The 13,991-nt window shown below is 37.2% G+C and overlaps 1 protein-coding gene across 5 annotated transcripts in view; it reads left to right on the top strand.

Annotated features, from left to right (window-relative positions):
* Positions 1 to 13,991, top strand: part of TTC6 (tetratricopeptide repeat domain 6) — a 265,950-nt gene that overhangs the window by 201,632 nt on the left and 50,327 nt on the right. For all 5 annotated transcript variants that reach the window (XM_053672512.1, XM_053672515.1, XM_053672513.1 and 2 more), the window contains 5 exons: positions 2,884 to 3,346; positions 4,135 to 4,264; positions 5,152 to 5,324; positions 7,082 to 7,218; positions 13,655 to 13,824. In XM_053672512.1, coding sequence (XP_053528487.1) covers positions 2,884 to 3,346; positions 4,135 to 4,264; positions 5,152 to 5,324; positions 7,082 to 7,218; positions 13,655 to 13,824 — 1,073 coding nt within the window. The remainder of the gene's footprint in view (positions 1 to 2,883; positions 3,347 to 4,134; positions 4,265 to 5,151; positions 5,325 to 7,081; positions 7,219 to 13,654; positions 13,825 to 13,991) is intronic.

The raw sequence follows: 13,991 nt of genomic DNA on the forward strand, positions 1-13,991 counted from the left end.
ATGAACTCCTTTAGTTTTACCTTGTCTGGGAAGCATTTTATCTGCCCTTCAATTCTAAATGACAGCTTTGTTGGGTAGAGTAAGCTAGGTTGTAAGCCCTTGCTTTTCATCACTTTGAATACTTCTTGCCAGTCCCTTCTAGCCTTCAAAGTTTCTTTTGAGAAATCAGCTGACAGTCTTATGGGAACTCCTTTGTAGGTAACTCTCACTTTTTCTCTTCATATCTTTAATGTTGAGTAATTTAATTATGATGTGCCTTAGTGTATTCCTCTTTGGGTCCACCTTGTTTGGGACTCGCTGTTTCCTGGGGTTGTATGTTTTATTTCCTTCACCAAATTAAGGAATTTTTTTCGGTATTTTTTCAAATGGGTTTTCAATTTCTTGTTCTTTTCTTCTCCTCCCGGCACCCCTATGAGTCAAGTGTTGGTGTGTTTGAAGTTGTACTGGAGGCTCCTTAGCCTCTCCTCATCTTTCTTCTTCTTGCTGTTCTCATTGAATGCTTTTTTCTTGCTTAAGTTCCAAGTCATTTATTTTGATTCTCAGCTTCATCTACTCCACTGTTGATTCCCTGAAAATTGTTCTTTATTTCAATTGTCTCCTTCATTTCTGATTGGATCATTTTTATACTGTTGAAGTACCCAGTGAGTTCCTTGAGCATCTTTATAACCAGTGCTTTGAACTCTGCCATCTGATAGATTGCTTATCTCCATTTCCTTTAGTTCTTTTTCTGGAGTTTTATTCCGTTCTTTCATTTGGGCCATATTTCTATTTATCCTCATTTTGGCAGCCTCTCTCTGTTTGTTTCTGTGTATTAGGGAGAGCTGCTTTGACTCTCTGCCTTAGTAGCATGGCCTATTGTAGAAAAGTGTTCCAGTATGTTAGATGAGGAAGAGCTTTAGGTAATCAGCAGGGCAGGGCAACCTGCTTCACTGCGCTGTGCCTCTGTGGTTGGGAGGGCTCAGAGAGGTGACAGTGCCACTTCCTGGCATTGTCTGGGAGGATGTTTTCCCCTGGCACTTGCCCTGATGCTAGACACTTCAGTTTTCCCCATGTGTCACTGGCACCTTTCCAGCTGTTTCCCTGGTGCTGAAGCCCAGAGGGAGAAAGTCTGTGTATCTGTTGTGGGCCCTTTAAGAGGAGACTCCTGAGAATCCTGCAGTTTCTTCTGCTGACCCAACCCTTACTAGTCTTTATAGCCAGAAGTTATAGAGACTTATCTTCCTGGCACTAGAACCCTGGGCTGGGTGATATGGTAGGGGACTGGGATCCTTCACTCCCAAGGTAGCCCTCCTGATTTTTATCCATTAAACATGGGTGTGGGACCACCCATTTCATGTTTCCATTTCTCCACACCTCTCTATGTTCCTCTGCATGTCTCTGCATCTGCACTTCTCCATGTATCTTCATGTTTCCACTGCTCGTATCCATCTGGATTAATCCCTTGGTTTTGGGACTTCCATACAGCTCAGTTTTTTGACGATTCTGGGTGATACTTGTTTTCTGATGATTCTGGGTGATGCTTGTTTTGTAGTCTAGTTATAATTTTTGCTGTGGTTGTATGAGTAGGTGAGCCATTTTTACCTATGCTTCCATTTTGACTGGAAGTCTGATCTAATATAATACATTAGTATAGCTTTCCTACTTTTAAAAATCTAAATCTTACACTAATTTATCACAGTGTTACTATGAAATAATTGTTTTTTTAAAATAAGTTTATGGAGCATATTTAAAATTTTATTTTATAGTTTGAGATCTTTCACTAATCTTAACTTGGTTAACACAGCAATATCCTTCTTACCATTTTATATCTGACCTTTAAGATTATTTAATCACACTCATTTTTGATTCCTACTATTAACAGTTTCAAACTTGGCCTGCTCCTGGAAGCAATTCTGTGGTTTGGGCCCTGGTTTTCTTGGCCCATCTTCCTCTGCTACACCCTCAAGAGAGGCAGAATTCATTTTCTAGAGACACAAGGTGACATATTTTTCTTAGTGTCACTTATTTGTGATTTTCCTGATCATCAGCTACTGCTTTTAGCACACTATCATGAATGGTGGTATAGGATGAAATGGGGCCTTTCCAGAGATTTCCACTTGATCTTTACTACCATTATCTCCCTCAGTATATAGCTTATGTAGTTAGTAAGTTGATTCTTTACTACTACACGTTCTGAGATGAGGGGAATTATCCACGAATGGGTCCATATCTCACCAGATCCATCATTAGGTAGTTTTAAGCCAAAATTATTTCTACCACTTAACCGTCAGAATTCCCTAATTTGATTGATGGGCTTCATTGTCATCCACAGTGGGTATCTGTGGATTAGCATAACTTTATAGCTGGTATTTAATAAACCCCAAAAGATTTGGGTATTTACCCTTTCCCAGAGCTTTGAAAGGTTTTGGAGGGTAATTCATTAAATAATACACTGAGACCACATAGCAAGATAGTTCCTCAGTGGGACCTGTTCTTGCCTTCTTGTCAAGTGAGAGGTTTTGGATTGTGAACTGGCTTAGGTCTGAGAGCTGGTTAAGAGGTTGGGAAGATCTAGAAGACCTAGAATTTTTCCACTGATGTGAGTCAAACAACACCTTAGCAGGCTCCCCTTCTATCCCATTTCTAAGGACTTGTGGTCATTTAGTTACTGCCACAGATCCTTGTGAGTTAAAATCATGTGATTACTATTTTACCTCTGTAGTTTATTTTGGTAACTGTGACCACTAAATCCAGCTAATCCACCAGAAATCTGTGTTTGACAAGTCCCTGGGTGACTCTGATGCATAACAGAGAGAGAGTAATTTTGTTTGTAGCTGAATTGACTTACTGATTATAAAAATAATTATGTTTATATAAATTAAAAATCACTCTGTTAAAAACTAGGCCAATGTCTCACGGAATCCTTCCTGGAGAGAAGAAATGTTTGCTCAGAGTTCCATTGTATGAACGTCCAATACGATGTCCCAGCGTACCTTCACTTTTCAATTTTGACAAATTTGTACAAAGCATGGGAGGGATTCCAGAAAACACTGACACTCGGACATGGGTTCTTGATATATTCTCTAAGCATAAACCTCGGAAGACAGCCACAAAAGAGAAAGTTGTTAATACGTGTGTTCAGAAAGACTTGTCTAATGAAGTGAAAGAAGCACCAAAACTAGAACTAAGTGATTCTTTGGAGTGTGATCTTCCTCCAGAGGTCATCAAACACTTCGAATCTGAAGTGGAGATCTTGACTGAAGAAATAAATAATAAGAAAGTATATTCTGCATTTCCATATTGTAGGCGTGGAGCTCTGTATAGGAAACTGGGAAAATTACAGAGTGCCATGAATGATCTACAGAAAGTAAGTTTTATTTAATCAGGATAACAATGTTAACAGTTTATGATCATATGATCATATAATAATTTTTAAAAATATTTTATTTATTTATTTTTCGAGAGAGGGGAAGGGAAGGATAAAGAGTGGGAGAGAAACATCAATGTGTGGTCGCCTCTCATGCGTCCCCTCCTGGGAACTGGCCTGCAACCCAGGCATGTGCCCTGACTGGGAATTGCACTGCGATACTCTGGTTCGCAGGCCCGCGCTCAATCCACTGAGCTACTTCAGCCAGGGCGATCATATAATAATTTTTGATGCATATGATCATATAATAATTTTTACTAAAATTTTGAACAATGAATTTGTAGTGTACATTTGGGATTGTAAAATTATATTTATTGACATTTTCAAATAATATATATTAAAAGCACTACATTTTGTATGCCAAATTGGGAGGTACTATTTTTTATCATACACAACAAAGCCATTGGGATTGAGTGTTCACTCATAGGTGGAGTCTAATGAACAAACTGAACTAACAAAACAGAGACAGACTCATAGATAGAAAGCAGGTGACAGCTGGTGGAGAGTCGGTTAGGGGGTGGAGGGACTGAGCAAAAAGGAAAAAGGACTCATGCACGTGGACTACAGTGTGGTGATTGCTTAGGGGAGGGGATTGCTCAGGGGAAATCAATGGCAATGGAAAAAATGAAATAAAGATTAAGTTAAAAAAAAGAAAAACAAGAAACTTGTTAGGATATTTTCCTTTAATAAATCAACTCTAATTGAATTTATATACATATATTTTCTAGGCTATACTCTTGGAACCATTGCTTCTCAATGCCTTTTGGCACCGACATCTCATTTATCTTTTCCAAGACAAAATAAATGAAGCTTTGGATGACTTGAATTATATAAGTAAATATAATAAAAATAATGCAGGTAGGTTTACTGTATAGTTATTAATTATATCTTTACCTAATCTTTGGTCATTAAGTGGTATTAGGAAGATATGTAAATAAATAGACCTAGGTCTCCAAACAGCCTATGATACTCCTAAGTTAAAGTTACTACTGATACTATAAATTTAAGACTCATATGATCCTCTATTGTTTTCAAAATACTCACCATGGTTTGAAATGTTAATGTCCTTGGCATACATTACAATAAATTAATTGCTTACTATTTGTCCCATGAGAATATGAACTTAAACATTTTCGCTTTAGAAGTGATTCACAAGTCTTCTTGGCCACAAATCTCTGGGTTTGAGTTGTAGTGTTCCTGTGACGTGGTTCAATGAAATCTACACGTTTAACCTTATGTGACATATTCTAACAACTTGAATGACTGACTGCATGTGAAACTTTTGGGGAATAAGAAAATGTCTTATTAATCTTTGTATTCCCAGCATCCACAACATACCTCTAGAATATACCATGAGCTTATTAAATGATTTTTTTGATTTCTGCTTATCTTTGCTAAAACTGCATAAAATTTTGTACCATCAAAATCTAACTTTTTACTACAAGCACTAAAAGGTTATGAAACATTTCAGACATTACATCTCAAAGTAATAGTTAATTTTTGTTACTTCCAATTGAAATTGAGAATGCTTTTAACCATAAATGAATATTTATCCAGACTTTGAGAACAAATTTTGCATTGTTGAAAATAAAAAAAAAACTTGCATTGAATGGTTAAGAAAGTATGATAGAGAAACATTATTCTAAGACTACAGTTTTGGAGGGAGACAGATTAATCTTTAAGATTTTTCACAGTTACTAAAAGTACCTTGTAACACTAACTTGTACCTTTTATATTGTCTTTAGAGGCATATTTGTCCAAGGCAGAAATTTACAGGAGAAAAAAAGACATCACTCTTGCAATTCTAAACTATACCCAGGCAATTAAGTGCAAGCCCACGGATGCTGACATATATTTCAGGAGGGGCGAGATGTACGAAATAACGAACAGAGTGCTGGCCATGGATGACTTTTCAAAAGTAAGTTGCGTCACATATGATGCAGCCATTATTTATATATTTTAGGTTATGATAGTCTCATTCAAATGGTATAGCAAATTGTCGCAGTTCTTTCATATATGTTGTATAATCAAAACTAATTTATTGTAGACTAAGACCTAGCGCATTCATTACTGGAAGTGATATTAACACTATGTCACATTTTTAAAACCATTATTAGTGAATGAATGAATTTACATCAAAAAGGTGTGTTTTGGAGCACTTGAGGCAGCTCTGAGCGGGCCTTGGCTCCCCCAGCTCTCCTCTTCAACCTCAAAACAGTGGTCAAGGGGACCTTTGAAAATTGTTTCTTTCCTTCACACCATAGAGAAAATCCATTTTCTACTTAACTCTTGACACAAAAGGTTGATTCTCTTCTGCACCAAACCCATCTACTTCTAAAGAAGCTGTGCTCACTGGCTTGTTCACTCATTCATTCATTCACACATAAATATTTATTGATTGAGGCATTCTATTATATAGTGAATAAATCTTAGTGAATAGAACAGGCATGTTTCCTCATATGGAGCCTAGAGTTCAAAGGACAGACATTAAAGAAATGCATACATACATAAATATATAATTACAAATTGGGATGGCTCTTATAAAAAAGTAAAAAATGATGGGTCAGTAATTTATATTTGGTAGGGGGATATCAAGGAAATCCCTTGAGGAAGTGAACTTTTAGCTGAATTGTACATTGAGGTGCTACAGTCAGGCAAAGTATTGCTCAGATTGCAGCAGAATTTTTAACCTTGATCTTCTGACTTTTAACTCTAAATTCTTAGTTCTCATACAATTGAGAATTTATAGGTTATTTAAATAATTTACCTTTTCATTTTCCCAGCTGCCCCATTTCTTAATCCTTGATGGTTAGCCATATATTGACACTATTTTTGCTTCAAGAGAATATTATAAGTTTCAGTAACTCCTGGTCTTGAAAAAATACTTTTAATATTTTCTTTTGAAGATATTGAAACCATTAAATTATCTGTTCTGTTCATTTCCTCCCTCTAGCACCAAGAGTCTAAAAATTGACTAATGAAGTAACTTGAGGTCAAAGTAACTTTGTAGAGATTTTTTTCCTGTCTTAAAAATGCTTTGGTAGTCTTTGCGTTTTATTTTTTCCCCACTGTCAATAAGTGAGGAGCTTTCTAACTGAATATATAATGATCTAGTCTTTTCACTCTGTTGCTTGTATGTCAATGTGAAATAAATGAATCATGCCAATACCAGTTCATTTGTTTTTACCATTTTAGGAACTACATTAATCTATATTTTATTTGATTGAATCAGCCTTGATGTGGTCTAATATGTATTATCTTTAATTGGGATAAAGTGCTGGGGATATGATTGGGATGAAATTGATAGATCCAATATAGTGCTACTCTAGTTGAACAACTGTCTTGTGAAATGCTATTAGTAACAATTTCAGTGGGCTAAAGCCTTGGTTGCTTGCATATGTTGTTTTCTCCTTCTCTCTTAGAAAACCTCCTCTTACCAGAATTTGATAAGTGGACCTCCTAAAAAAGTGGGTTTTAAATGCAAATGTCAAAATTTACATCTAAAGTAGTTTGCTTTTATATAATCTGAGTTAAAAATAATCTGAGTTAAAAATAAGTGAAGCGTGATCATATTTTATTTAATTTGCTACAGGGTTATATATTTTTCTTGTTCTTTTTTTGTCATTATGTGATGTGTTTTTGTGTCCCCCTTCCGCCCCACCCCTCCCCATGAAGTGCATTCTTTACGATCCCACAAGAACAGATGCATTACTGAAGCGTGGACTGTTTTACTATGAAAATGAAAGCTGGAGCGCAGCCATCCAGGACTTTACAGCCTTGATAGATAGAGATCCCCAGAATTCTCAAGCAAGGTGAGAATTATTTTATGTGTGATTTTTGTAGTTACAATATTTTTTAAAATACCTGCATTTTCAGGAAAGAAAATTCTTTAAATATATCAGACAGCCCTTTAGAACAGTGTGTCTCTTTTCAGTTCTACCTGTGAATGAAAATCTTTACCTGTACCCTAACAGTGGTGGTTAATTTAATAGGTACAAATGACAAATCAGAGTTTCATTAGCATTTTCTAAATACTAGTTACATTATTAATTTTTAACATATTGGCCTATGTTTTTATTCTTTGAATATCTTTATATCCTTGATATTCACTGAGTACAGAGTACTGATTATCTAGATTTCTGTAATATCTTACTATAATTTTGCTATGAAACTTTGTTCTTCCAATCTTATCATGCATAACATAGTTCTCATTTTGTTGCTTTTAAGTTTTGTCACAAGGAGCCTTAAAAATGTGTATATATATATATAGTCATTCTTGCTCATTTTTTCACTCACTATTTTTTAAAATATTTTATTTATTTATTTTTCGAGAGAGGGGAAGGGAAGGAGAAAGAGTGGGAGAGAAATATCAATGTATGGTTGCCTCTCATGCATCCCCTGCTGGGAACTGGCCTGCAATCCAGGCATGTGCCCTGACTGGGAATCGAACTGTGATACTCTGGTTTGCAGGCCCGCACTCAATCCACTGAGCTACACCAGCCAGGGCCCTTCACTTACAATTTTTGTTTAATATTAAAAATTTTATAGTAAAGTGAAGCGTGCATCCACAAAAGTGTACAAAACACAAATGTGAAGCTTAATGACTTATCACAATATAAAAATACCTACGTAACTAACACCAGGTCAAGAAACATTGGCGACACCCTGGAAACCACCTTGTGCCTTCCCTTCCCCAGAAGGTTACCGCGTCCTGACTTGTATTTTAATCACTTCCTTATAGTTCTTTTTGGTGTCATCACATAATATGTGTCCCTAAATATTTTTAGTTTAGTTTTATCTGTTTTTTCTCACTTTATAGAAATAGAATCATACCATTGTATTCCTTCGCATATGAATACTTTTGCTGAATACTGTGTACTATTACGTGTGGCGCTAGTTCACTCCTTTTAATTTTTTATAGCATTCAGCTTCATGGGTATTAAAGTTACCTATCCAGTTTACTGTTAACGAACATTTGAGTGTTCCTAGTTTTTGATGATTATGAATATTGTTTCCTTCAACATTTTTGCACATGTCTCTTGGTACACACATATATTAGATCCTCCTCGTCGATGGTTTCATTTTCCTTGGTTTCAGTTACCTGTCTGAAAACATTAAATGGACAAGCCCAGAAATAAACAATTCATAAGTTTTACATTTCAATATGCTGTTCTGACCTGCCTGGGATGTGAATGTTCCCTTTCTCCAGTGTGTCCGTCCATGCTGCACACACGACCTGCCTATCAGTCACATAGTCGCCACCTGGGTCATCAAACCAACTGTCGCACATGCTCCAGTAGCCCTCGGGTTACCTAAAAATGTCCCCAAAGTGTAAGAGCAGTGATGCTAGCAATTTAGATATGCCAAAGAGAAGCCAGAAACTATTCCTTTAAATGAAAAGGTGAATAAAGTACAATAAGATATTTTGAGAAAGACCATTCACATAACTTTTATTATGGTATATTGCTATAATTATTTTATATTATTATTAGTTATTGTTGTTAATATCTTACTGTGCCTAATATATTAAATTTTATTATATGTGTGTATAGGAAAAAACACATGGTTTCAGGCATTTCCTGGGGGTCTTGAAATGTATCCACCACAGGCATATATATGCATTTTTGTTGGGTGTACAACCAGGAGTAGAATATCTGGTTCCTAGGGTGTGCAAGTATTCAGCTAATCGGGCAAACAAACTTTCCAAAGTGGTTGTACTATCAGCAGTGCATGTGAGTTCTACACCAGCACTAGGTATTATCATGACTGTCAAATTTTAGCCACCCTAGTGGGCATGCAGCATTAACTGACTGGGCTTGAATTTTTGTTTTCTTCATTATTTTCCTGTGCATGCTTCCAGCCTTCGGCTTGCATGGGGTCTTCTGGAGTCCTTGGGATATGTGGACACCTTCCACAGCCCTCACTCCCTTAGGTATCTCCTCCAGATTCTTGCTTCCTGGCCTGCTTGGTCTGTTGACTGCTTGCCTCAACAGTCATCCCTTGTACCAGAGGGCAGCAGTGACATTTGCTCTTCACTGTTTTGGATAAATACTGTACCATCCAGAAAGCCACATCAGCCCTGGGAGGGCTTCAAGGCAAACAAAACAAAGGGAAACTTTGAAGCCAGTCCTCCAGTGAACCACCAGAAGGGTCCAGCACACTGCTACAGTTCCCTGGGAACAAGATTTGTGTTGCTCCCTCTTGTAATGGTAGTAACCTGCACCAGGAATGCAAGTTGTCCTTCAGGCCAGCACTGAGCTGGGAAATGGGACAGGGAAAGGGGGTTAGTTAGAGGACCACAGAGCTCTTTTACTAAAATTTTGTGGTTCACCCCCTGCTGCCTTTTATGCCTCCCCCACCCCATTAATTAAGCTTTCCCTTGGTTGTGTTTTCAGTTTGATCCCAGAGTTCCCAAAACATTTCTGACCATTTTTTTCTGGCTCTCCATTGCTTTTGTGGAAGGATGGAGTTTTAGAGTTTCCTGTGTTACCATTTTTGTTCTCCAATCTCCCAAGTCTTTTTTTATCATTGCATGGAATTTAACTTAACAATAATGTTATAGATAATGAGAATCTTCACCTTTTGAATTTAATAAAAATGCCTTTGGCTTTAACCAAACAAATATATATATATATATCATAGTTGTAATTTTTGAGCCATGTGTTCTTCAATACCTTTTTACTCTTGTTTAAATTTCACCCCCGTGATCTGCTTTTAAGACTCTCATGTTTTTTTAAATATATTTTATTAATTATGCCATTACAGTTTTTCTATTCCCCCCTTCATTCCCCTCCACCCTGCACACCCCCTCACCCATTCCCCCCCTTTAGTTTACGACCACATGTCTCAAGTTCTTTAGATTCTATGTTTCCCATACTATTTTTGCCCTCCCCCCTATCTATTTTCTACCTACCATCTATGCTACTTATTTTCTGTACTTTCTCCCCCCTTCTCCTTCTCCCACTCCCCTGTTGCTAACCCTCCATGTGATCTTCATTCCTATGGTTCTGCCCCTGATCTAGCTGTCCTCTCAATTTGCTTTTGTTTTAGGTGTGGTTGTTAATAACTTTGAGTTTGCTGTCCTTTCACTGTTCATCTTTTTTATCTTCTTTTTCTTCGATAAGTCCCTTTAACATTTCATATAATAAGGGCTTGGTGATGATGAACTCCTTGAATTTGGTCTTATCTGAGAAGCACTTTATCTGTCCTTGCATTCTAAATGAAAGCTTTGCTGGATAGAGCAATCTTGGTTGTAGGTCTTTGGCTTTCATGACTTGGAATACTTCTTTCCAGCCCCTTCTTTCCTGTAAGTTCTCTTTTGAGAAATCCGCTGACAGTCTGATGGGCACTCCTTTGTAGGTGACTGTCCCCTTATCTCTTGCCACTTTGAGAATTCTCTCCTTCATTTTAATCTTGGCTAATATAATGATGATGTGCCTTGGTGTGTTCCTTCTTGGGTCCAACTTCTTTGGGACTCTCTGAGCTTCCTGGATTTCCTGGAACTCTATTTCCTTTGGCATATTGGGGAAGTTCTCTTTTACTATTTGTTCAAATAAGCGTTCCACTCGTGGCTGTTTCTCTTCCCCTTCTGGTACCCCTATAATTCGGATGTTGGGGCGTTTAAAGATGTCCTGGAGGTTCCTAAGCCTCTCCTCATTTTTTTCAATTCTTGTTTCTTCATCCTTTTATGTTTGGTCATTTTTTTCTTCCTTCTGGTCCACTCCTTTGATTTGAGTCCCAGTTTCCTTTCCATTACTACTGGTTTCCTGTGCATTTCCCTTCATTTCAATTAGTTTAGCTTCCATATGTTCCTCTAATTTGTGACTAAAATCAGCCAGTTCTGTGAGCATCCTGATCACCAGTGTTTTGAACTATGCATCTAAAAGTTTGGCTATTTCTTCATCACTTAGATTTATCGGCTCTGGGGCTCTGAGTTCTTTTTCAGCCATGTTTTGATCTGTTCGTGCCTTTTAGGTATGAGGAGCAGAGCCTTAGTTGTTCACCAGGGTGGGGCCCTCCAGGTCGCTGGTTTGTGATGCTGTATGTGGGGGCGGGGTCAGAGGGGGACAATGGCGGTTCCCTCTGCTGCTTCCCGCTGCTGGGGCCTGCATGGTTCGTCTCACCACCACTAGCTCCTTCACCGGTTTATCTGTGTGGAAATGTGTGACCATGGTCCGCCCTCAGTGGGTCCCCCACCTTGCGCCCTCATTGAGTTCACCCACTTCTCCACACCTGGGATCCGCCCACGGCTGCTGGCGCACCTGGGTCCCACGCCCAGTCCAGTGGATCTTTCCTCCCCCATCCCACTCTGCTGCTGGCTCTGCCCCTCTTACCGGTTTGGCTGAAGGGTTTGTTGTTGTCAGACTTCTGTGTAGTTCAATTGTCTGTGGTTTGGCTGCATTTTCGTTGCTAAAACTTTGTTGTTTTTAAATTTGGTTGTGTGAGAAGGCTCAGTGCTTCCACCTACGCCTCCATCTTGGCGGAAGTCGACTCTCAATAAGCTAATTTTGAAGGATAGATGTCTTTTGACTATAATATAGTCAGATAGAACATTAGTAAATGGTTCTCTTTGTCTTTACTTTCTTTGAGATTTTTCATCTCTATTCATAGTAAGAATGTTCACTAGTTTCAGTCAGATATTTATTTTAGAATTTGTCTGCTTTCTCAAAATGAATTAGGCCTTTCATCTCAGAAATATGTCCTTTAGGATACGGTAATTTTTGTTCTTTGAAAGTTCAAAATAACTCACTTCTAAAATTATCCCATTTGAAGAAACAGAAAACTTTTTTGAAACTCTTTAAAAATCCTTTCCTAGTTAATAGTCTCTTCTGGTTATCTGCTTTTTTATTTAAAGGGGGATTCATTGCAGGAAGGCATCAGATTAGATGGAGAAGAACAAGAAGGTTGTTAACTCAAGGTCTTGTAAGAGGCTGTTGTCTTATGGCAGGGGAGGGGCTTATATCCCATTTTTAAAAAATATGGCCTTCTCGTCAGCTGGGGGCTGTAACATGTTTTGGTTTTGTTTTTTGAAAAAAGAGGTCTTTATTTTGTGAATGGACCGAATAGTAGCTTAGGTGAGAGCTGAGGTTCACTTCAGCTCAATACTTCAGATGAGAGTCTGAGGAATTGAGGCAGTGGAAATGAAAGAAGGAACAGATGCCAAAGTCAGTATGTTTGAAGAATCGACATGATTTAATGGCATCCCACAAAAACATTACTAAAGGTTTATTATGTAAGATTTTGAGTTCAAAATTATGTATATGCTGAAAAAGAATTAGTAATATTCTCTAGCAATGAAAAATAAATATAACATTCTTATATTCGTTAGAAAATAAATCAGACATTTCTAAAAGATGGGGTAAAAAGTATTTTGCTCCGGGATAAAATACCCTAGATGTCAGGTGTGTGGTGCTTTGGAAAGACCCCTGTCACCAGTCTGCCAGTGCACTGGCCGCATTCCTTCCTCAAAATTACTGTTGTTTCTCCTAATGTAACCTTTCTGGGCTGCTTTTATCTGCCCACTGGGTTTATTTTCATCAGAGCAGGCAACCTACTAGCCATTCCCCCTGTTTTTCCTTTATTTCTAAAAACTGATTTGCTTTATATTATTAAGTGATTGAAAATGAGATTTTCAGGAATTGATATATCATAATAATTTTGAGTATAATTCAATAATAATAATAATAATTTTGAAATCAGAGTCAAAGTTAATGGAGATAGAATCCAATTCACGGAACTGATGTAATAGCTTTTATCCATGTACAGCAGCTTCCCGTTTACTTGGGCGCATCTTCAGTCCTGCGGGTAAAAATACCGTAACAGTTCTACCCAGTGAGGCACATTTTGTTCAGAATGAATTACTTGATTTTTCTATAGAAAAATCTTGTGTAAATTAGAGGCTTGCATTTTGGGTACTCAAAAATAACAAAAAATTTTAAATCTTATATTATTTTATTGACATACCTCTCTGATAAATGTAAAGAAATGTTATAAAATTAGTAAGCAAACAATATGGAGTATGTTTTTAATAAGCATATAGTTACATACAATAAAGTACAATTGTTTTATTTATTAAACATTTATATCTTTTTTGCTATTATAACTTTGTGATCAACTTTCTTGGGAAGCAAGGAGAAATAAACACAAGTTATTAAATATGAAATTAATTGTATAGGTTTGCCATAAAAGGTAAATGTATGGCATTCATTTTGCAATACAGGTTAAAACGAATTTCTTTTCTTTTTCTAGGACATACCGAGGGAGAGCATATTTTAAACGACGCCTTTATAAGCAAGCAACTCAAGACCTTTCTGTTGCGATTCACTTAGATCCTAATAACTGGTTAGCACTGTATTACAGAGCCTGCTTATTGAGAAAGAGTAACCCTTTTAGAGCACTACAGGACTACAGTGTTTCAGGTACTTTGCCTTCAAATGCACATACATAGGAATTTTTTCTGAGGATCAGCATATTGCTTTGAGTAGAATACTAATGTGGGATGACTAATGTAATATGTATATTATCATACAGTTATATATACTTACATATTAGTGTACATTTATACACTTGAGTGTGTGTTAACCAT

This window comes from Artibeus jamaicensis, unplaced genomic scaffold, assembly GCF_021234435.1.
Source record: "Artibeus jamaicensis isolate MK-2021 breed Jamaican fruit bat unplaced genomic scaffold, CSHL_Jam_final contig_760, whole genome shotgun sequence".
Taxonomy (NCBI): Eukaryota; Metazoa; Chordata; class Mammalia; order Chiroptera; family Phyllostomidae; genus Artibeus; species Artibeus jamaicensis.